The sequence below is a fragment of the Clupea harengus genome, chromosome 21, assembly GCF_900700415.2.
Source record: "Clupea harengus chromosome 21, Ch_v2.0.2, whole genome shotgun sequence".
Lineage (NCBI taxonomy): Eukaryota > Metazoa > Chordata > Actinopteri > Clupeiformes > Clupeidae > Clupea > Clupea harengus.
In genome coordinates, this window is record NC_045172.1 from 12871495 (window position 1) to 12894749 (window position 23255).

The 23255-nt window shown below is 43.3% G+C and overlaps 1 protein-coding gene and 1 long non-coding RNA gene across 2 annotated transcripts in view; one reads left to right on the top strand and one right to left on the bottom strand.

Moving 5' to 3' along the window:
- The window catches only part of cntnap5l (contactin associated protein family member 5 like), a 65924-nt gene that overhangs the window by 27937 nt on the left and 14732 nt on the right, over positions 1-23255 (top strand). The window contains exons 4-17 of the mRNA XM_031559192.1: positions 7063-7210; positions 7556-7759; positions 8260-8444; positions 9793-9936; positions 11230-11506; positions 11951-12103; positions 13104-13275; positions 13624-13730; positions 15132-15251; positions 17087-17287; positions 20396-20552; positions 21258-21385; positions 21550-21720; positions 22396-22614. Of these exons, the coding sequence (XP_031415052.1) occupies positions 7063-7210; positions 7556-7759; positions 8260-8444; positions 9793-9936; positions 11230-11506; positions 11951-12103; positions 13104-13275; positions 13624-13730; positions 15132-15251; positions 17087-17287; positions 20396-20552; positions 21258-21385; positions 21550-21720; positions 22396-22614 (2386 nt within the window). The remainder of the gene's footprint in view (positions 1-7062; positions 7211-7555; positions 7760-8259; positions 8445-9792; positions 9937-11229; positions 11507-11950; positions 12104-13103; positions 13276-13623; positions 13731-15131; positions 15252-17086; positions 17288-20395; positions 20553-21257; positions 21386-21549; positions 21721-22395; positions 22615-23255) is intronic.
- LOC116218135 lies at positions 506-2716 on the bottom strand. Its single transcript, XR_006151456.1, has 2 exons — positions 2304-2716; positions 506-1728 (listed from the first exon to the last, which is right to left on the bottom strand). It is a non-coding gene; the product is annotated as an uncharacterized LOC116218135 (long non-coding RNA).

A 23255-nucleotide genomic window follows, 5' to 3' on the forward strand; every position in this document is an offset into this window, starting at 1 on the left:
GAGTGTGTGTGTGTGGGGGGGGGGGCACTTTATTCTATTCTATGAATCACTTATCAGGAATGCGATGACCTAGAACAGGATTGTGGTTGTTAGAGAACAAAAGGTGTATGAACTTTATAACATAGTTACATTCCCTTTAAAAAACACCCCTGGTGTGCTTTTATTGTTACTATTGAAAGTATGCCTTTCTGCAAGTATTAAGCACTTAACCCTGCATAAAAAAAGGTAATGGACAACAGTGTCACACACCACTGTTTAAATTCTCAATTTAGTGAAGGCTGAAATGCCAAATGACTAAATTGACTTGACCACAACAGTTGGCACAATTGGCCAATCAAAACCAGAGTTCAGTTGGTTTCCCAGTAAAATACTGGTGCTATTTTCAGATAATTTGTGACAAACTGCCATTGTCTGTTTGTATCCTGTATGTAACGCCCCCTAAAAGGGAGGTTGAGGCTCGGACGCAAAGCTCAGAATACGTGCAAGAGAAATCAGAACACTATTGTTAATAGTAAAATAGATTTATTTAGCGACTCCAGGGAATTGATAATAAATATTAAACATTAAAATGCGCTTCCTAAAAGTATTGCCAGCACTCAACGTTCAAATGTCTGTCTGGGGTGTCCAGGTAGGTCCGTATGGTTTCAGCGCCGTGCGCGTCAGTCTCGTTCTCTCGGGACACGGCCAAGCCAGCCGCTCTTCTGGTTCTCTGATTCTCATTCACACACACGACCCAGCTTGGACAGGGTCAATGGCCGGCAGTCCTCAAGCGACTCACATCTGGTCCAACGATACAATGGACACAATGGACACAGCGTCAGGCAATACTCTTTACATGAAACATAGAGAAAAGTATAGAAAGCCCACACCAAAGAATATCGCGATCACCAACCTTGATACAATGGACACAGCGTCAGGCAATACTGCCATTAGCTTGTGGACACGGGTATAAGTAGAAATATTGTGATGGGAAACACCTAGAGAGTGGCATAATGCTAGGCACCTGTGCTTAATTAGTGATCATGCTACACACGTGCGGTATAAAAGGTTCGTGCTCAGTGCTCATTTAAAGTGTGCCAATCACCACTACAATCATGTGAAACACTACACACCACTCAGAACACACTGTGAATCACTGCAAACAACCCTCAGGCCCAAAACACCATGTTAGTTACATCCTGTATGTAATATAGTTTATGACCACAATCTTGACTAAGGGAGTTCCTTGAAAAACATTAGGTGTAAATCATAAATTATGAAGGCTTGAATACAAGTCCAGTTGGTCATATAGCTGTTTGGTCACATTTTCATGCATTGGACATGATCATGATCATCGAAACCCTAAACTTTCAATGTACTATGGTTCTGTCAAAGTGAGAGAAGAATAAGAATGAGAGTTCAATAACATAAAAACACATATGAAGATAAACACAGTAAGCTCCTTTATTCACTTGATGATAGGACAATTGTTGCTAGATGTCCATCTTATATAGATAGCATTCTCTTCAAAATGTGGAACCTGTTAGTGTGGCCGATTAAAGGAAGTGAGATAAGCTGTAAGAGAAGGAGTACAATTATGATATTAGAGTATTAGAGTGGATGTTGTGATGAAAGGACCTTTGTTGGTAGTGAAATTGCAGCTTGTTTTAGATGGTGGTAAAACTACAATCTGTGAAGGCAGTGGTGAAACATCTTTGTAGATACATCTTTCCCGCCAAAGATGAAAACCTGTATATGTCAAACACAAACATGATGCAATACAGCCTCAGATAGAGAGAACGATCGAGAGGGAAAGAGAGAGAAAAGGAGAAGAGCCAAGAGAGATAGACAGACACAGTAAATGGAGAGAGGGAGGGGATGAAAAGTAATGAGATGTGGGCATTTTAATTCAGCTCTGTGATGTGGATGTTTAGGATGTGGTTTAAAAAAGCGGGGAGCAAAACAAAGAGTCCAGCATTTATATGGCCCTCTCCACGCTACTGCTGCTGCGGCCGATACCACCAACGCACCGGCACCAGCAACCAAACACAAGGAGCTAAATTAAATATTCAGGAGCAGAGTCTCTCTTTCAGTTCAGCGAGGCATTGCACACCATTAAACAACTATCACTACAACCCACACACAAAAAGAAAAAACGTCTCTCCTATTCACAGCTGCTCTCCAAAGGTTGCCTTTCTTGACTAAAACTCCAGTCAGATCCATTAGGGTAAACCAACAGAACCAAAACAGGTTTTTTCAGGTTTTTGTCCCCATAATGAAGTGGGAGGAGAGATGAAGATGAAATGAATGATGAAAAAGCTTACCTCGGAGCACTTCAGCAAACACATACAAACATCTCAAAAGCACTGCTGAGGACACGCTCATATCTAATCTAACGGTCGTATCTAATTAATACATAGCTACTAAACACGGCAGGTCACTGAATTTTGAGACATTGAACTTGAACCCCTATAAGCCAAAGGAAGGAAGGTTTTTCTAAGAAGGAGCTGGGCTTTATGGACTTGTTGATGAGCTGCTCACTTGTCTCTGTGGGGAAATCTCCTGATCTACCTGCCCTATTCTCCCCGCTGTGTTTGGATTGCTGTGACGTCCCGTATTGACCTAAATTGCCTCCCGTTTGCTTTGGACTTACTATGACAGCTTTGAGATCGATTTAACTTAGCTTGGCAGTACAGACAGTTGGCCCTGAGTTCGCCCCAGTAGTCCGGGTGTGTCCCACCTGCCCAACAGCCCCCATGTCTCCCATACACACACACACACACACACACACACACACACACACATACGCACATTCAATCAATACATTTCATTTTAGAGAACAGCATTTCTTTCCTCTCTGTAATACTGCAGATGTTGGAAAAGCACTCTAGGGGAAGTTGCAAGGAACAGATTAACCTGCAGCAAAGCATTTAAAAAAAACGAAACAAAATGAAATAGAGCAATAGTGCATTTCCTTCTTTCAAAAAACAATTCTCCAGAATACAAGTTAGCGTTAAATGTGATATAAAGCTTGTGGGTCGATAAAGCTGGGCAGTGCTATTGACCTGAAACTTCAGAGTCAAAGTTTGCTGAGATTCATTCTCATTCCTCATGCCACACTCCGTTCAAACTTTTCCTTATTATCCAGCTGCTCTCAGACCAGGGTGAAGTTAGCAGGTCACGATTTCCAAAAGGTCAATTGAAAGAAATGAACGCTCCACTGTTTGCCCTCCAGGTCCTCCAGCTCTGGCTAATACATTATTCTGACGCTCCGCTTGTGCGCGCACTCTGACGGAACACACCCCACCTTTTGTAAAGCAACATAATAGGATTTGGGTGTCCAAATCAGCACACGTCGTAAAATCAATGCCATCGACTCTCCGGGTTTTTACCTTGAGATACGATCAGGGATGGAGTTGCAGCAAACATTCATCACGGCGCGACAGGGCCCATTATGTGACGCTAAAAAGGTCAATCAAATCAAAAACATGTTTATGGATATTTCTCATGCCCTTTTCGGAGTGGCGGCTTTCGTATCTGTCTCACTAAAAAGCCATTTCACAATCCATTACATATGATTAGCGCCTCTCCCTAGCCGAGACCGTCCGAAAAGCGCCCATGGCCTCCTGGGGGATATCGATCAGCGTGAGATAATGACGTCCCTTTACAAGTAATCGGGCTGCTAAACCAGACTATCCTACTCTATTCTCCTGCAAGCTTTGGAAACAGAATGGATTCTAATTTTGGCCACAATGGTGCCATATGAATACAAATTCTAAGAATAGATAAAATCTATGTTTTATTATCGTCTCAATTTCTCTACTTTACATCAGTCGACATGTGCACTTACTTGCCACCATCATCCACTTATGTAGTACTCAATGTCTGGACTTGACCTAAGACTCAAGGTTACCTCAGAGAAGCGCAGTATCTATTATTGTAGAGTTTTGTGAGTTGTATAGTTGTTCGACTGAAAATGAGTTGGTTAATTAAAGAAATACCAAAGAAAGGTTCCTCCTAAGTTCATTGTAAGACACTTAATTTCAAACAGATGTAAGGTGCATGTTGCAGTGCTGCATTGGGACCTGAGTAAGCTTGACTTGGACTTGGCAGCTAGTGTCATGACGCACATAACACACCAGACACAGTGTAACAGAGAGTGACAGTGTCATGTGAAGACTTCCTGTGCCTGTCATAGGTCAGACTACTCAATACATTTATTCATTCTGGCAGAATAGAAAATGCAATCGAAGCAAATATTCTAAGAAAGCCTGATGAGTCCTGTTGTTACACGTTGTCGTGCTGGATTATAATGCAAATCTTCATGCGGGTTCCACTTGGTCTAAAACCTTAAGGCTTAATCTTTCCTTCAGGAAGAAAAGCCTAGAAATGGCCAGACAAATAGGCTGTTTTGAGGGAGAGACATCTAACTATAGTGTGAAGACTGAGAAGTATATGCAATTATCAACGCTGGAGCTCTCTTTGGGTATTAAACCCACGACCCTTTCTGTTGTTAGACTTGTGCTCCAGCAGCCCAGCTCCAGGAGGAAGGCGCGCCCTCGCTCCGAGTCCGACCCCTGCTGTAATCCTCCGAAGCCCGGCGCCTGCAGCTCTCGCTCGCCTTTTTTGTTCAAGGATAATCCTGCCACAGCTTTTTGTTTCTCTCTTTCTTGCTTTCTCCTCATTCTTCTCTGCCTCTTTATTCCACCAAACTTCTTTGTTTTTTTTGTTGTTTCTGCTCTTTCTCCCCCCCCCTTCCCCTCTCTCTTTTCTTTCTCTTCCTCCACCTCACTTTCTTTCTCGCCCTTCATGCATTAAGAGTGTTGGAACTCAACTGGGGCTTTTGTTCAGAGTGGAGATTAAGCTCTGAAATCGGAGGCCTTGAATAGAGGAGGTGAATTATTTGCAAATTAAGTTGCTGTGCCTCTATCAGAGCGAAAGTGAAGGGATTTGATGGAAGAATGCCATTATTCCCCTGCAGATTTATAAAAGCACCACATTTGATTCAAGGCTCCCTAAAAAGCACTTACGGCCAAACACCACTCACAGGGTTTCAGACATCCTTTTCATTGACCTTAATTCAGATGAGAGAGATGAATTGTTTTATTCCTTTTTTATTCAGAGACAATTGAGGGTTAAATGACAGAACCTCTTGCATCCAGAAAAAGACATGGGCTGATTACTCCCAGAACAAGCTCTTTGTGTTTTACTACAATAAGAGTACGCTAAACGCTGCACCTGCACGTGTGTGTGGTTGTATTGTACTTTTTATAGATACCAATATTCATATGAACACCTTGATTATGTTAATTGTATGCCTCATGAAAGAGTTTCAAACTTTATGGGAAGCTGGGTGTCTTATGCTGGTTGAGTGCTCTCACACTGTTTGTGTGAGACGCATGCTACTTCAGGCAAATTCCGGCTGTTCACATGAAGACTTTGACTAGCGCCCTTTCTCTTTCTTCCTTTCTCTTTCTCTCTCTCCTTCTTTCACTCCATCTCTCTCTATGAACGTAATTAGGACTGAATAGGTCCAATAAACCCGACAGGAGACACCAGAGTTAATCTTTATGTAAAAAGAGGTAGTTCATTAGCGGAGGAGTTCCAACTAACGCATTAGTTGACGCATTAAGTTTGATAATGACTTTTTCTAGGTCTCTCCATCATCCTTGCAGAGCAATTGTTTGCTTTGTAAGGTGACAATAGCTTGAGGAGACACCTCTTGCTGGTTCTTCTGTGTGTGGTTCTCCTGTTTTGATTGGTTATGCAAACCACTTGTGTTGGGTAGGGGAAAGCTAGTAGTCTGCCACATGAAATTGCACAGCAAAAAAACAAACATCACAGCAATCATAACTCAAATTTAAATGTGCCTCTGGAGGATAATCCACTTTTCTGTGTTGTTCCTCTCTCCTGTCCTCCCAAAGCCCTCCACTCTCACTTATAACCCGTCGCTCCATCCCTCTCCACTCTTCTATCTCAACCATTTATATTTCCTGTTTTCCTGCACAGAAAGCATGACAAAGTGGCATCCTTATTGATGTTTTCAACTAAGAAAGAGCACGCCTTTTGGTATATATATGGTGATATACAGTGAGAAGATGTTCTTGCAAGTGATAGTTTAAAGTGATGGCGTAATTACATTACATTTGCATAAATGTCTTCTGATTGCAAAATTTGTAACATTTAAACTGGCAGGGTCTTAGGGTTAGAATTCTGTGCTGGACCAACAGAAGGGCTTCAGGCATGCGGTAAATCAGTCACTGAATATGAATGCTTTAGTGCTCTACATATGTCCAGCCATACATAATGAAAACATACTGAACAGGACAGGTAATAAAAAGTTAGGTATCAAGTGAAACAACCGTACATACAACTAGATGGCTTAAGTTTTGTAATGATTTACATCATTTAGAGAGAAACAAATTACCTGCCTACTTAGAATAGGTGAGACAGCCTTCAAAGCTAAAGATGTTATATAAGAAGACGTTAACTAACAACGTTGTGATAGCAGCTATCTGGATGACAGGTTTCTATTTTTTATTCTTGTGGGGTACGTGCGTTGGGGGAATGAAGGTTTGCGTCAGGGCTGGCAGCCATATTCTCATACGTCGGCTCGGTGGGATGATTTATGAGTTAGGACGTCTTCATAAAGCTGCCAAAACAAAGCAGCCCGGCGGAGACGAATTAGCTCAGGGAGAGAGGGGGGAAGGCGAGAGACCATCACCGTCAGACATCATTCAGACTAATCATGGCCCAGAGAGGACCATTAGCTCCAGGCAGTCCATGAATATCTCACCAACTCATACTTCTTCGAATTACCCCAGCCTCCACAGCGTGTGGCTGAAGCCAGCGCTCTAGAAAATTGGGCAAATGATAATTATATCGATGTTCTTCAGTGCAGGTCTAATATTGAGATAATGCAGTAATCTCAGCAGGACAAGTCTTGCATCAATTCAGAACGTCGATTTTGATGTTGTCCTGAGTCATATTGATTACATTTACTTATTGTAAGTGTGTGTGTGTGTGTGTGTGTGTGTGTGTGTGTGTGTGTGTGTGTGGTGTGGTGGGGTGTGGTGTGTAAAGACCTTTCCAGGAAACACAGACATGGACTCCATGGTCCACCACAAGCTGCCCCATCCCATACGAACCCGTTTCCTGAGGCTGGTACCCCTGCAGGGAAACCCCAGAGGTGGCATGGGCCTAAGAGTAGAAGTGTACGGCTGCACATACAGTGAGTATTTCCAGCATCTTGAAATTGCCATATAACTTATAACAGTATAACCAGAACCATACCCTCATCCTGTCTGAGCACCCAAGAAAAAGAATTGACTCATAAATGTAGCACAATGTGAGAAACCTCCGTGCCCTGCTAAAACATTGTACTCTGCCATGAGCCATACAGCAGGCTAGTGTAAGATTTGATAAGCACTAGACAGGTCTTATGCCAACTTTGCAACACATTTAAGAATAACAGACCACCTTAATGAGCACATTAATTGTAATTACAATGGCTGTATGTATCAACCATCATGAAAGAATGACCCCAGGTTAATTGTCTTTCTAATATTTACCATAGAGTCAGATGTGGCAGATTTCGATGGCCGCAGCGCATTGCTGTACCGGTTCAATCAGAAGTCGATGAGCACGGTGAAGGACGTGATCTCGTTGCGCTTCAGGAGCAAGCAGGAAGACGGGGTGCTGGTCCACGGGGAGGGCCAGAGGGGCGACTACATCACCCTGGAGCTCCAGCAGGGGAGGCTCATCCTACAGCTTAACCTGGGTAAAAGCGGGGTTCTGCCTACTTAATGTGCGGAGGAAATGTAAGATAACACACACTAGCATTGAAATCAGAGTATTAACCGATCTACAGCTAAACCTGGGTATGAGTAGAATGCTAGCTTCTTAATATGGATTATTAATAAGAATACTTAACACATACTAGCATTTAAATCAGAGGACCAAGCTAAATTTACTTTTACATTTATTTTATCTTGCAAACACTTTTATCCAAAGTGACTTACATGTAGAATCTATAGCTTAACCCATGCAATGTCAGTGTGCTAACTATTAGCATTGGCTAAGAATTAGCTCACCTATACCATCACAGCCGAGGCTGCCATCACTTGGATGCATCACATGGTGGTGTCCTCTAAGGTATACTACATGTGAGGATTTTCTGGTGTATCCAGTAGAAGGCTAGTACACTTCAGATTAGCACTTTTTAACAGCAAATACATACTACCAATTCCTCACCCAACCCCCCCCCCCGCCTCCCTGCAGATGACTCTAAGCCCCGCAGTGGCATCACCCGTTCGTCTGTGACGTTGGGCAGCCTGCTGGATGACCATCACTGGCACTCTGTCCAGATCGAGCGCTTCAGCCGGCAGGTGAACTTCACCGTGGACCACCACACCCAGCACTTCCGAACCCAGGGCCAGGAGGACTCTCTGGAGGTGGACTATGAGGTGAACACCTACCAAACCTCGCACAACACCCCCCCCCCCCCCCCCCCCCTGTTATTTGTATTTGTAAATATTGGTCAGGTGCTTTTATCCGCCGAGTCTTGGACCATTAAATGTTCCAGTAGCTCAATTGGTAACCATTATCAAAATAATCAAATGGGTTTGTTTTTCTGGGTTCATGGGTCATGGGTTTGTTTTGTTCAATTCAGTTCAATTCATCTTCAATTGAATCAGTTATATGACACTGTGGTTACAAGGGCTTTACCCTACCATGTCAAGTGGGTTTAGACTTGGCATTATATTTATCACTGAAAGCATCATTTACATTGTTATTGATGCAAAAAGGCCTTCCCACTATAAACAGTTTTACAGAATGAATCCCAAGTAAAATTGTCAGGCTACAACACCTACTTTCTCTTCTCCATCTTGTCCTAAAGCAGAAATAATTATTGTGATGAGTCATTTAAAGGGCATAGCATGTCCATTATCTCTCTCGCAGTCTTTTTTATCCTAGACTCATTCTTGGCATATTTTCTCTTTCATCTCCCAGTGCTACACTTCCTTTAAATATGTGTGGTACACTTTCACATTTCAGTGCCCTCTTTGGTTTTATGGGTTATTTATCACCTCAATTCTGAAGGACTGGTTATTTATTATGCATTAAGGCCCCCCTTCACCAAACAACTTAAATATTAACAGTTTCTTGTCGCTGGTTTCAACCTTGACAGAAAATTGCTTTATGTATTATTAACCAGCAAATTGTCAGTTCACAAAATGGGCACGTTCAAAGACAGTACCTTAGAGAATGATAGACAGTAAGGGCTGTTATTAATAATGAAAATATAAACTCCAAAGCTGCCACTTCTGATGTAAAAGAGGTCAGCTAGAAAACAATATAGTTCTCCATGACAGAATGTGTATAGCAGACTGCTTCAGAAATAGTCAAAGAGTATGTGTTACACTAAGATTTAGAAGCCTTTGGTTTTCAAACAAACAGTTCTGGGGCGGTAAAATCATACCTAGGTCTGAGAAGGTGATAAAAAGGTGCATCAAAACAAAATTAGTGATGGTTTCCTAATATGAAAAAAGAACAAGAGGTTACTGAAAACCTTACAGAGCTCCTGCAGAAGCTAAGTGAACAAACATGCTTTAATGCCATTTTAATACCTTCGGTTAGAAAAGGTTACAATTAAGTGCATCATAAGTCATGAGCTGAAATACATTTCTTTGAAGTGACCCTGCGTCTTTTACAAAATAGAAGTAGGTGACAGTCTGTGTCTGTGGGTGACAGAAGTCTGATGCGTGTGCGTGTATATACACGTGTGTGTGTTTCTTTCCCACTTCACTCAAGCTCAGCTTTGGGGGAATCCCTCTGCCTGGCAAGCCAGGGACTTTCCTGAAGGAGAACTTCCATGGCTGTATGGAGAACCTGTACTACAACGGAGTGAATATCATTGACCTGGCGAAGAGACGCAAGCCGCAGATCTACAGCACGGTATGCACACACATACACGCTCACACACACACATACACTTATGAACCTTCCTGCTGTGGAGTCTGTTATTAATTTACTGCTTTTAAAATACAACTCAAGTGATTATGCTGAAACACCAGGGCAACGGTATAGTTCCCTGCCATGCTTTCTGTGATTGGTCACAAAGTTGTTAATGAATGTTAATTTAAATACAGCTAATTATGTTGCACTCCTACTTGCTAATAAACTCATTGTTAAACTGTAAGATAGCAGTCTTCTATGTGTGTGTGTGTGTGTGTGTGTGTGTGTGTGTGTGTGTGTGTGTCTATGTGTGTGTCTGTGTGTGTGTGTGTGTCTATGTGTGTGTCTGTGTGTGTGTGTGTGTGTGTGTCTGTGTGTGTGTGTGTCTGTGTGTGTGCTCAAGTGAGCTGGAGCAAAAATTGTGTGAGGTTTTTGATCGCTAATGTCAGTTTTTAGTCCAATTAGCAACTGAAGAAGGCAGTGAAGCATACCGCCCCATCACATCTTTTCCACTTTGGTGTTGAAAATGCGCAAAGTGGGCAAGAGAATTATACTGCAGCCTACACCCACACACGCACACACACACACAAACTGTCAGCATTGCCAACTAGATCTGCTCCCTCCAATCCCTGATAAACTGTTCTGTCTTCAGAACAGTATGACCCTGGCCGACATCCCCTGTCAATCAAAGTATGCTGTCCTCCTCAAGACTGAGTGTTATTTTCAGTGAATATTAAAAGTTTAAGATAAAAGCTGCATGGGCTCTGATGGTATCATTTTAGAGAACATCTTGGCAGTTATGATAGAGATGGAAGGGAAAAGGTGGCAGCGAATCTGAGTGACAAATTAATTGGGGAGGCAGACTAGCAGTTGCAAGCGCTTACTCATAGTATTATTCTTTTTGATCATAATAATCCTAACCTAACGTGATGACAAGCCATCTTCATGTGTGCTTCACGCCGGGCTTTTTAAAATGTAATGGTTTGGGGAGGAATGTCCTAAAATAGCTAAGTGAGACAAAACTGTGAATGAGAGAAATGACCAGGTGTCAGTCAAGTGGAGAGCTAAATGGAAGGCGCTGTTTTTCATTAGAGGACTCAAAGGACTCAGCAGTACTTCAGGATGCCTTTCATCACAAAAAGCCTGTCTTGACAGGCATTTGCACCCTTTAATTTCCTCCCTCCCACGCTCCCTCCCTGCCTCCCCCATCTCCTTCCTTTCCCCATTTGCACCTTCTTCCACAAGCGTGTTTCTCTTTTGTCCTCGCATCCACCTTTGTCGTTCGCTTTCCAGGGGAACGTGACCTTCCATTGTTCCGAGGCTCAGCCACTGTCCGTGACGTTTCGCAGGCCCGACAGCTTTCTGACGGCACCCGCCGACCTTGGGACGGAGAGCTTCTCCGTCCGCCTTCAGATCCGCACGTGGAACCGCGAGGGGCTCATTGTCATCGCTCCGTTGGCATGGGAACCCCTGCAACAGCTGTACCTGCGGCTCATCTTACAGCTCCAGGGGGGGCGAGTGCTCCTCTCCCTCGACAGCCACGCCAACCCCCCCACACACGTCTACTCAGGTGAGACAGAAAAACGGAGCTATTATGGTAATAAATTTGGTAACATTGGTCACACTGACAACACTATAAAATCAAGTACCCATATGGCATTATAAATGCACTCATGCAAGATTATAGGCTATTCATAAAGCTTTATTATGTTTCACACAATTCTCCATAACTGTGCATGAACATTAATCATTTCACTGAAATCTCAGGCATTATACACTCATTATACACAGTGTAACATTATGCATGTGATCATATCTTCTTGTCATTAACACATGGCATGACTCACAAATACCAGGAACACAAGCATAAATATGAATACTTACATACGACTAGATTAGGTATATTGCAGTGGCAACATACTAAGTGGCAGTGTAACAAACATTGCCGTCTCTAAGTTAACCACCCATTTCAGTGCATACTCACTGGGTTTGTGCTGTATCTGATGTCGTCCAGAACAGACAGTGAGTGACGGACAGTGGCACTACCTGAGAGTGGAGATGAAGGACAGGCAGATGTTTCTGACCGTAGACAGGCAGAGACCCGTCATCTCTGAGACCAAGCTCCACGTCACCGGTGTGAAGAGACCGGCTATCTTGTTGTTTGGGGGTGAGAGTACATTGCTTGTTGTTGCTTGTCCACGTCATTGGCACAAAGCGTTCTGTCAGGGTACAACATTTATGGAGCTGCAGGGGACAGAGTAAATCAGATTTTTGAAAGGAACCATTTTAAATTCTGCTTTTAGGGGTTTGAGGTTAAAAACGTGGTCATATCAAAAGCAGTTTAAGGAAATTGAGCTGAGCTGTAAAATTTGTGTTTTTATAGTTTTCAAATATTTGTTGATGTTTGGTCCAATATGATTATATGTAATGCTTGGAAACACGTTAAATATTTTTTGTGTTTTTCAGTTTTCAGTAAGCTTCCGCCATATAAAAGCATTAATGTATTCTATTCAACAATCCCCCTGAATTTTAAAGTTTGAGACATTGCTTTGAACCCCCACCTGTGAGGTGTTTGTGTTTAAAAAACAGTGCATTGGAAAACAATACTTGGCTTAGCCGAAAGTAATAATTTTACCCTCAGGTTAAGGATGCCATTGTAAATCAAATTGACCTTCCCATTCTGCCTAACAAAAGTCTTCTATAATCTTACTATACTCCTCAGTTTGAGGCTTACCTGAATCTACCCATTTTTTTTTTGTTGGGGAGTCAACCTGCCAGCTTTCATAATTCTCACATTCAAAAAGGCCGTTGGAGATTAATTTAACAAATACCTACGCGGTGGGAAATTCCTCGGAGTTGAAAATGCAATTACTGCTGAGAAAGACTACCATTCCTCTCAGTGCCATTTCCTGTAATCTCTGGCCTGAACCTTCAACACCAAAGTAAGGCTTTTAAATCCTACAATTCAGACAGCTGCCTTAGGAGACAAGACAATTCCGCTAAGATGTTCTAAGCAGCTTTTCGCACACCTCAAACTAAATTTGATTCTGGAGAGCCCAGGCCACGTAAAAATCGTGTTTGTTTCAAAGGTGTATTCATTTTCACCCCCCACTTCATATATTCCAAAACATGACGATGCCCTTTTATTTGTTGTTGTGTCATTTAAGGATGCGCCGTGTCCCAACCCGACCTTGTCTGCGAGGGCGCCGCCTTGGCATTCCAGGGATGCATGCGCCTCATGTTCGCAAACAATCACCCTGTCAACCTCCTTCATGTGCAGCAAAGGACTCTGGGAAACTACAGCCAGCTAGATTTTGATGTTTGTGGAATACGAGACAGGTGAGGAATGGTGAAGCTTCGAAGACAGGACAGTGAGCACTTTTCTTTGCTCCTCAGCAACCCAGTCACATTCACCCTACCCTGTCTGCTCCAATCGGAGCCATCAAAAGACCTAAGAAACTGGCCAAGTATTTGATTTGATGCAGATATAGCAGGAGTTGCTTGTCTCTTATTTGTGGTTGGACTGATCGCCTTCAAATCCTTTCTGGGAGAAAACATTGTAATCAGAATTGATTAGCTGTGAATCCACTTCAACACTTCGACAGCATCCCAGTCCCTGATTTTAGCTGAACTTCGACTGCAAAGAAAAATGTCTTCTCCTAGTCTGACTTTGTGTCCGTGTCGTAGGTGTACCCCGAACTACTGTGAACACGGGGGTCAGTGCTCCCAGAGCTGGAGCCAGTTCTACTGCGACTGCTTGGGGACAGGCTACACGGGAGCTACCTGCCACAGCCGTGAGTTCAGTCACAGAGCTCATACTTTACTCTGAGCTCTGAGCTTCTATTGATATTGACAGTGTGTTGAGTGTCTGTGTGTTACTTTTCTGTCTGATGCTGATGTGGCCCTTTTACAGCTGGTGCATTTCATCAGTCATTGCTCTTAATGAGTTGAATTGTTGATGATAATGAAGTTGTACTATATGGCCCATTGTTGTACGTATGTATAGTTTCTTTCAAGACTAGTTTGATGTGAATTTCTTATATTCTAGCCTATAATCCTTTGTAGATATTCTGATAATTTTAAGGCGTGTGAAGAAATAAACACAAGATATTGAATTTCCTAATATTTTGATGTTATCAAATAATAAATCTTATCTCTCAGCAAAGACTCACTTCAAAGCTGTATCAGAGCAAGAATATTTTCAGTTGATATTCATTCATAACAAAGGATGTCTTGTTATTTAGTGAATGGTATCCATCTAAAACATCAACCAGTTCAGATTTCAAAAGCACACAACGCCCCTCGAAAAAGGAAAACATCAAAAAGTTCACAATCTAATTGTTCCGACCTCTGACACCTTCATCTCCTGCGAGACACAAACAGCTTTACAGAGCTCTTTTTCCACTCAAAGCGTCGCGATGACTAAGACCGCCCCAGCCATTTTTTTTTTCTCTTCCGCTTTATTTTTTTTTCTAACAGGGGCTGTAAAGAGAGACGTGTTTAATCAAAAGATTACTTTAATCAATATGTGTGTTTGCCGCCAATGTTCTCTCAGCTGCGGGGGCTTTCTTGTTTCTCCCCGTAAGCTGGCGGCTCCAGACAAGCCCCCCATAAGGAGACCAGGATCGTCCACGGTTCATCGGCAAGAAGCATCACATAGCGAGCGAGAAGGAAGGCGGGGAAGAGGGAGTGAAATAGACATTTTTCATTACTTCCTCCCCAGTGCTGCCATATATGCACTAAACCCTGGCAAACTGAGTGCCGGGGAAAAGAATTAGCAAGCGTCTCTTTGGGGCTGCTGGTTGTCATCCGAGAGGAGAGGATAAGGATGAGGAGGAGAGGAAGAGAGGATGGCAAATCAATGAGGGTTTGCTGCTGTTAACATTGGCAGGGGTTTTAGGAGAGGACCGCTCCCTGTTCGTGTCCTCACACAGACACTTGTGCACAACGTGAGCCCATTTTAGTCTTATCGGTTGCTGTTCCTTCATGAGTGGCCTTGGATAACAGCGACAGCAGGCTAACAGAAAGGTTAACGCACTCACCTTCAAATTGAGGTGAAAATGTTTGAGATCAAGGGGATGTCAAAGGATGTAACATTTTCCTCCCTTTAGATCTTGTACATGTCTTTAAATTGACAGCTGAGAGAGAATAACTGAGCTGAAGGAATGTAATGGGTCATGTTATCATTTTCACAGCGCTGTACGAGCGATCGTGCGAAGCGTACCGCGGCAAAGCTGACCCCTCGGGCACTTACACCCTCGACCTGGATGGAAGTGGACCGCTGGAGAGCACACCGGTGACATGCAGCCAGACAGGTAACACACACACACACACACACACAGACACACAAACACACACACACACACACACACACACCCTTAGTACCCTTCAATATACACACACTCACACACAGACAAAAAACACAAACTATTTTGCCTTGAGTACCCTCCAATATACACACACTCATACGTGCACACACCACACGTACATACAGTCATCCAAACACACACCAACGCTCACTAATACACACATACAATTTATCATGGATGGTAGTAGAATGGGTCTGGTAATTAAGCACTCTAGGCCTCCTGGCTACTCTACTTTTATAGCCATTGATCACCGCCAGAGCAAGCTGACCCACTGTGAATAGGAGGAAACACAGACTATTTAGCCATTTAGCATGTTCAAAAGCACAGCACGCGGAGGCAAACATACACAGCTGCATCACCGAGACTTATATTCTATGCTGTTGTGTTTGACCATGCGGTGTCGTATCCAGCAGTGAGACAAATGCTTGTTTGCCTATTGTAATCTCTGTTCAAAATACGCAACCACAGGTAAAAGGTGTATAATGATGGTGTGAATCTGTCTCTTAAACATTATTGTAAAAGACTGATGGCTGTTAGAGTGGTAGTCAACCAGGCAGTAATTAAGTGAAAGCCTTAGTCGATTGTATCATCATACTTTGCTTTCAAGGAATAGCCGAGCTAAGAGACTATGTTCCCATTCCTTGTGGGGAGGTTTGGAATGGAATTTGCAGTTCATCTTGCCTGATGCTGTCAAACTGTATCTAACACCAGTCTTCTCTGAGTATATTAGCTGAGAATGCTTAAGAGAGAAGCGCTAACAGCCAAAGTAATCACTGAGCCCTTGTAAAATGCTCAACCCATACAGAGCCTATTTAGAATGATTGCTTTGAGCAGTTTTGAGCAGAACATACTACCGTTTTCTTCTTGACACACAGTGAGGGCCAGCTACTGCTGTGTCATGGTCTGTGACTTTGGCTGGAATTTACCAGCAGCTACCTGCTAGGTAATTTGTCTTTAAATCAAATTTATACAGCGCATTTCATACCAGGAGGTAGCACAATTCGCCTTCAAGACATCAACAGAAGCATATACTGTAGGGTTTCAGTACTATGTTCAATGATACATTTATAAGCTTAGTATTTGACTTGTCTGAGTAAAATGAAACTGCCTGGACTCTTCCCTACAAATAAAGGCAGCTACTATTTAATAAACACGCGCAGACTCTGTTGAGTTTAGCTAGGGCTTAGGGACAGAACATGTCCAAACAGACGACCATCTCACCCGAGCAGAGCTGCACTACCTACCCAGCCAAGTTTGACCAAGGCTCACCCCAATTACTGGGCTGTTGACCATGCAAATTTCTCAGGCCTTGGCAAATAGGTACCTTTTTTTCGGGGGGGGAGTGAATGTGAAGTGTGTGCAAGGAGAGTGGTGCTGTGATAGAGGGAGGTATGTAAATGGAGGAGGTGAATTTGCATGGAGAGAGACTGAGAGAGAGATTGAGAGAGAGGGAGCTGAGAGGTAGGGCCCTCATCATTCCTAAGCACAGGCTGAGTGACCTTTTGTTCCTGAATTAATATTCATCAGGTATTTGCGCTTCACTCAATCATGGAGTTAATCTCCCAGGCGGATTCATGCGCACACACTCTCACCAGGGGGGTCAGCCCAGGTACTTGAAAGCTGGAGCATCGTTTTTATTCCCGGCATTCCTTAAAAGCAGGTCTCTGTGTGTGTGTGTGTGTGTGTGTGTGTGTCTGTGTCTGTGTGTGTGTCTGTGTGTGTGTCTGTGTGTGTGTGTGTGTGTGTGTGTGTGTGTGTTTATTGGTTTCTCCTACGTTTAGAGGACAAAGTGTGGACTGTGGTCGGCCATGACCAAACGGAGCCTGTCCGAGTGCGGGGATCCACACTGCAGAGCCCCTACACCAGGTCCCTAAACTACAGCCTCCCCCCCAGCCACCTCCAGAGCCTGGTCACCACTTCCCTGCACTGCCAACAGGAAGTCATCTACCAGTGCAGGAAGTCACGACTATTTGACACGTGGGGTGAGTCCTGGCATCTCAGTTAAGTCCATTGCTACTGCTAACACTGGGACAATGATTTTAGTTAGCGCGTTAGCGATTTAGTTTACATAGTACTATATCAATACTCTCAAAACTCAAAGTTTTGAAAGGCATTACATGCAGAATAAATGTAGCACTTATTGGGTGGAATAGCAGGTTGGCAACAGATATTTTTTTGTAACACACTACTTTGTTTATTGGGGGAAAGGAAAATGTGCTGGATTGGGTGTCACAGGATGTATCTGATACTATATTAATATCTGAGACGCTGTGTACTGCTGCATTGGGATCGTACAGAGACTTAATTATGTGGAGTCATCAGGCTGGAGCTAACAGCCTGTGTTCTTGCTTCACCTGCATGGTACCTGGCTGGCAGGAGTGGGAGAAAGAGCCCTGTGTAATCTTCCACTCGCACTGACTCTTAGATCCTCTACATACACACACACTGAGCTTGTCTTAAAGAACACATCACAGAAGCAGCACCAGCTTCACTTGAAGTCCCTCCTGCCAAACAGGCATGGAGTTGCCCACTGAGCCCTGTAAAAATTATCCATCCCTCCCTAAACAGCGCAGAAGCAAATATGACCAGAATTGTTGGTACACAGAGCGAAGTGAACTGGATCGCCGGACATCTTGTGTCAACAGATTGTCTCGGCAGGACCGGCGAGTTGGCAGCAGCTTGCATCCTGTAGAGCTGGCATAACAAATGCCCACTCATACTCTCCTCGCCGGCACTTTCTGAACACACACACACAAACACACACACACATACACTCATGCACAGACACACATACATACACACACACACACACACTTTCACACACACACTCTTGCTAACCTGTGGACACACACATCTCAGACACCACTGCCCAGCATTACCACGCCCCACCTGCCGCCAGGAGCCTAGTTCTGGCTCTGTCTGGTCCCGGGAGGGGTTTATGTCTGGCTTATGTAGGAGTGGCCGAGCGTTTCTGTTTGTGCACACATGTGGGCCACTCTCCATGCACACATGCTGCTCAGTATTGGAACGAGTTTTGGCTGTCAGACACCATGACCCAGGATGCTCAGGAACAAGGTCTTTCAGACACCAGCAGACTGGTGGTTTTTGTTTTGTTTTGTTTTGTTTTCTGAACGTTGCATGTTTCCAAAAGGTACGTGGTTGTCAGATGCAAGTGGCCAAGAGCATCTGTTGAATGGAAGGCTGTTGCCAGGGTGATGTTTGTATTCTGCCTCATACCGAACCTTGTCTGTGGGCGTAGTTGAATGCTTTTTAAAAGCTGCTCCTCACACAGGCACCTTAAACCCACATAGTGCCCCCTGCATGGGTGTGAAGGCCTAAGATGGTATTGCGGGTCTCTACGAGGGCACCAGATGCGAAAGCTGTGGTGCTGTTAAAGTGGGCCCACTGTGTGGTGATCAGAACAGTGACACATGGTGGGAGCAAAACAGAACAGAGACTGTAAAGTCATGTTGGCTTATTGTGTAGCCATGCACAAGCAGCACTCACTCTCTCTTTCTCTGTCTGTCTGTCTGTCTGTCTGTCTGTCTCTCTCCACACTCTCTCAAGACAAAGTTGTGGCCGTGTTTCAGTTTAGTTACATCAGCTTTTACTGACATTTCCATTTATGAAACTTTCATGGATACTTTGAAACTCCACAGGTGCAACTCTTTCATGCATTACATGTAGCCTTGCTTCATCATGCTAACCTTTCATGCTTTTAGCACAGCTAATTATTGACGGCGTTAACGCAAACCCATTTTAACGCCGTTCATTTTTTTATCGCAAGATCAATGCTATTTTTTTTTTTTGATTAACATTCTTTTTGGCCTCGCAAACTGTGGAGTAGGCTAACGTTACGGTTTGAGTGAATGGTGAGCACGATACGGCGAAATGGATGATAAAAAGCTTCTGAATGGAAAGTTTACTTTTAAAAGTTGTGTTGTGCAAAAGAAGCGAGCTTCACTGTTGTCTGAAAATGTCAATAGGCAGCTGGCTGAAAGCAAAGAAGTAGTAGGCTTACCTTTTATTGGTAACCTAACTGATTACGGTTCAATGTTTCTGAAATAAGAGGCCTGACTGCTATGTTCCCAGCAAACTTGAAAAAAAGAAAATATTAAGCCATGGTTTAACTGCACCTGAAATGTGCACTTTATAATTTTATTTTGTACCGCCCTGTTTGGCAATATCGGTTTTCAATAAAATAAAACATTTGCATAAAGCAAGCCAATCAACTTTTCCATGTTGATAAGGGTATTAAAATAAAAATAAAATGATGGAAAAAATAAATAAACGAAGGGACATTTAGAATAGATAAAAATTTGCAATGAATCGCGATTCATTTTGAGTTAACTATGACATAAATGTGATTAATCGCGATTAAATATTTTAATCGTTTGACAGCACTACTTATAATGTATACTTGTCAATCAAAAGAAACTCTGGACTAGAGTCAGTATGTAACTTGGCCTTGGTTGATGCCTTTGGCTGTCTTAGGGCCCTGATTTCATTGAAGGACAACAAGATAAAGCTATCGTGTGGCACGTGGGAGCATTGTGGTATGGTATTAAATTAGCAAAATGATTTTGGCAAGTTACTAAATTAGCTTTATGAAATTAAGTTTGATTGAATCACTCTTCAAAGAACTGTATCTCTGGTGACCCTCTCTCTTTCAAAATATTGATAAAAATACAAAGGCATAATTGTTTCATGACTGACAACAAAATATAATTATAATTATTTTAATTATTATTGTTATAGGTTAACAAAAGAGTTTTTAATTGCCAACACTGTTATTACCACCCACCAGCTAACCTATACTTAATTTGTACTTCCTACTAGTTTTTTGCTGACCTCTTGCTTCGTTTTCTTGATTTTTTTATCATAGGTTTTATTGTAATTATCTGCTAGAATATGCTAGAATTGTAGTGTTATTTTATATGAAAATGTTTAGATGTTCTTCACATTTCTCCATTTCATAGTCCATACCAGCACTGTCAAACGTGTGTAAATGTACATATAATTAATCTAAGACGTCTGTCTATTTTCCCACCCTTTTTTTGGCGTTTTGGCTTGTGATTGGCTGGATATAGACGGCACACCCCTCTCGTGGTGGCTGGACCGGGATGGGGCGAAGAGGACGTACTGGGGGGGCTTCCTTCCTGGGGTGCAACAGTGCTCCTGCAGCCTGGAGGGGAACTGCATGGACATGAACTACTTCTGCAACTGCGACGCGGACCGCGACGCATGGTAATCTAAACTCCATAACTCACGCAAGTCTCCGCTTTTCTATCTCCTGCTGCAGATCACAGGATTGATGTGATCTTCTAAGGAATTACAATCTCCTTAACTCAACAGAGTACTGATTATATTCCAGTTTTTGCAGGACAATTCAGTAATGTACAGCTGTTGTTGAATGACTAGTAAATCATGGCTCTATTTATAATTTATAAGTGGCATAAACTGCATATATGCAATATATACTGTACATCCATAAATGCAACATATACATCCATAAAAAATGAGGTCTCATGACAGTGTCATAAAACAAAACACTATCTCCCCAAGAAATATACTGCGTAAACATAGATATTTCAAAACAGCTACAGACAGCTACTAGAGCGGCATGCGTGTTCATGCATACAAGGCACTCTAAATACAAAGAGCCAAAGATAGGTACCAGAGACTCACAGATGTTGGAAAGACGCATATAACGCACTGTTCCTACAGTATGTCAATCAGGAAACTCATGCTAGTGATTTTGACGCATTGAAGGTGAAAGCATCATGACTGGGATCGCTGTTTTTCTTTGTCTCCACCTCTGCATCCAAGGAAAGCTGTCAATCCCTCCCACTACCCATCTGCCCTGCCTTCCTTTTCTAACCTCTCTTTCGCTCGGTTTCTCTCTCTCTCTCTCTCTCTCTCTCTCTCTCACTCTCATTGTCTCATCTACAGGGTAAATGATACTGGCCTGCTGTCTTACAAAGATCATTTGCCCCTGAGAGAAATTGCCATCGGCGACACAAACAGGACCGGCTCCGAGGTGGTGTTCAAAATTGGACCATTGCGTTGCTACGGCAACAGTATGTTATTTTCATCACATTTGACACTTGCAGAAACACTACCAACCACTGCCTCCAACAGCAGCTACATCCATTTCATTTTGTTTAGACATAACGGAAAGCTCAATTGTTTAAACATAAAGGAAAGCTCAGTTGAAATGTCTGTCTCTTGCCTTCTCACCTAGGATTCCTGTGGAACTCTGCATCCTTCTACCAGGAGACGTCGTATCTCCACTTCCCCCCTCTTCAGGCAGAGCTGACCCTTGACCTCTCACTTTACTTCAAGACCAGCACCCTCTCGGGGGTCCTCCTGGAGAATCTGGGGGTCCAGGCCTTCATCAGGTTGGAGCTAAGCTGTGAGTAGGCGGAATGAAGGACTCGAAGACTGTTTATCACATGAGCTGTAGCTTAGACAGCATGAACGTGAGAGTGAATGTGACAGTGAACACGAGAGTCAAAATAGACACGATAATCATCCTGACGGCATACCTTATAGATGTGGGAATGAACGAGATGGTGAACATTAAAGGAAGTGTGAACACGAATATCAGTGTGAGAGTGAATGCTCCACGCAACGGAGGTGTCTAGCCTGAGTACAATTGTTATATTTAGAATAGAATAGAATAGAAAAGCCTTTATTGTCATTGTATTTGCATACAACGAAATGTATGTTTTAACGACTATGTGAGGATTCTTGACAGTCAGGTTGACTACCTGTAGTTATCAGAGCCAGCCCCCTCAGGATGTAAGGATATGTCTCTCTCCTCTCCTGAGTTTAATGAGTGCCTAGTCACGTGTTTCCCCGATGGGTGACATGTCCAAATGTTACCACTGCGTTCCTTTAAACTTAAGTAAAATTATTCAAATTAATAACATTTTGTAATAAAACTAGTTATTAAAGGTGATACTGTGTCTCCTCCCTCTCTCCCTTTCTTCATCACATCTGCTCTGGTTTCTCCCTCTCTTTGCCTTCCATCTTTCATCTCTTCTTCCCTGTTCTACCCCTATTCTCCTCCCTCTCCTCCACACAGCTCCATCGTCTGTGACATTCATCTTTGACCTCGGCGACGGCCCCATCAGCCTCACAGTCAGCTCCCCCGTCGCCCTGAACGACCGGCAGTGGCATCACGTGCGTGCGGAGCGCAACGTGAAGGGGGCGTGGCTGCAGGTAGACCAGCTCCCCCCGCGCCGCATCGCCGCGCCCCCCGAGGGACGTCTGCACCTGCAGCTCAGCGGACAGCTGTTTGTAGGTAAAGACCCGTCAGACTCAGGAACACCTCACTCTCTCTGACATCTAGAACCGCTTAGATCCCTCTCACTCTCTCTGACATCTACAACCGCTTAGATCCCTCAAGCGTTCCTGGGCTTGCGTTCCGTTTTCAAGCTTCACGTTATTTCTTACCAGCCTCTGGTGAATCTGTCCTCGTAAGTTGCTTTTGATGTCTCTTGGCCTCATAGCCGTTTTTTGATTTGAAAACAAACTAAACATATTTCAACCTTTCACCCACACCCCTTTGGCAAAATGACACTTCTGCCAGGAAGCTGCCATTCTGCCCAGCAGGTGGGTTTACAGCTGAAGTCAGACAGTACAGGTGGTGTCAGTGTTGACTACAGGTAGTCAGGACCAGGAGCTTGCTTTCCTGTTGGTGGGTGCGAATGACAGGAATCAGTGGAACAGTGGGTGTTCTTTTTATGCACACACCCTTTTGTCCCTGATAGTCTTAGGGTACCAAGGAAAATGCATTTGTACACTGACGTAGGCCACGTCTAGACCAGAGCTGTCCTAATTAAGTTGTAGTTTAGCCGAGACTATTTGTTTGGTGGGAAATGAAATCAGTGATCCACTAATGCAGTACATTATATGAAATCAACATTTTTATTAGTTTATGAT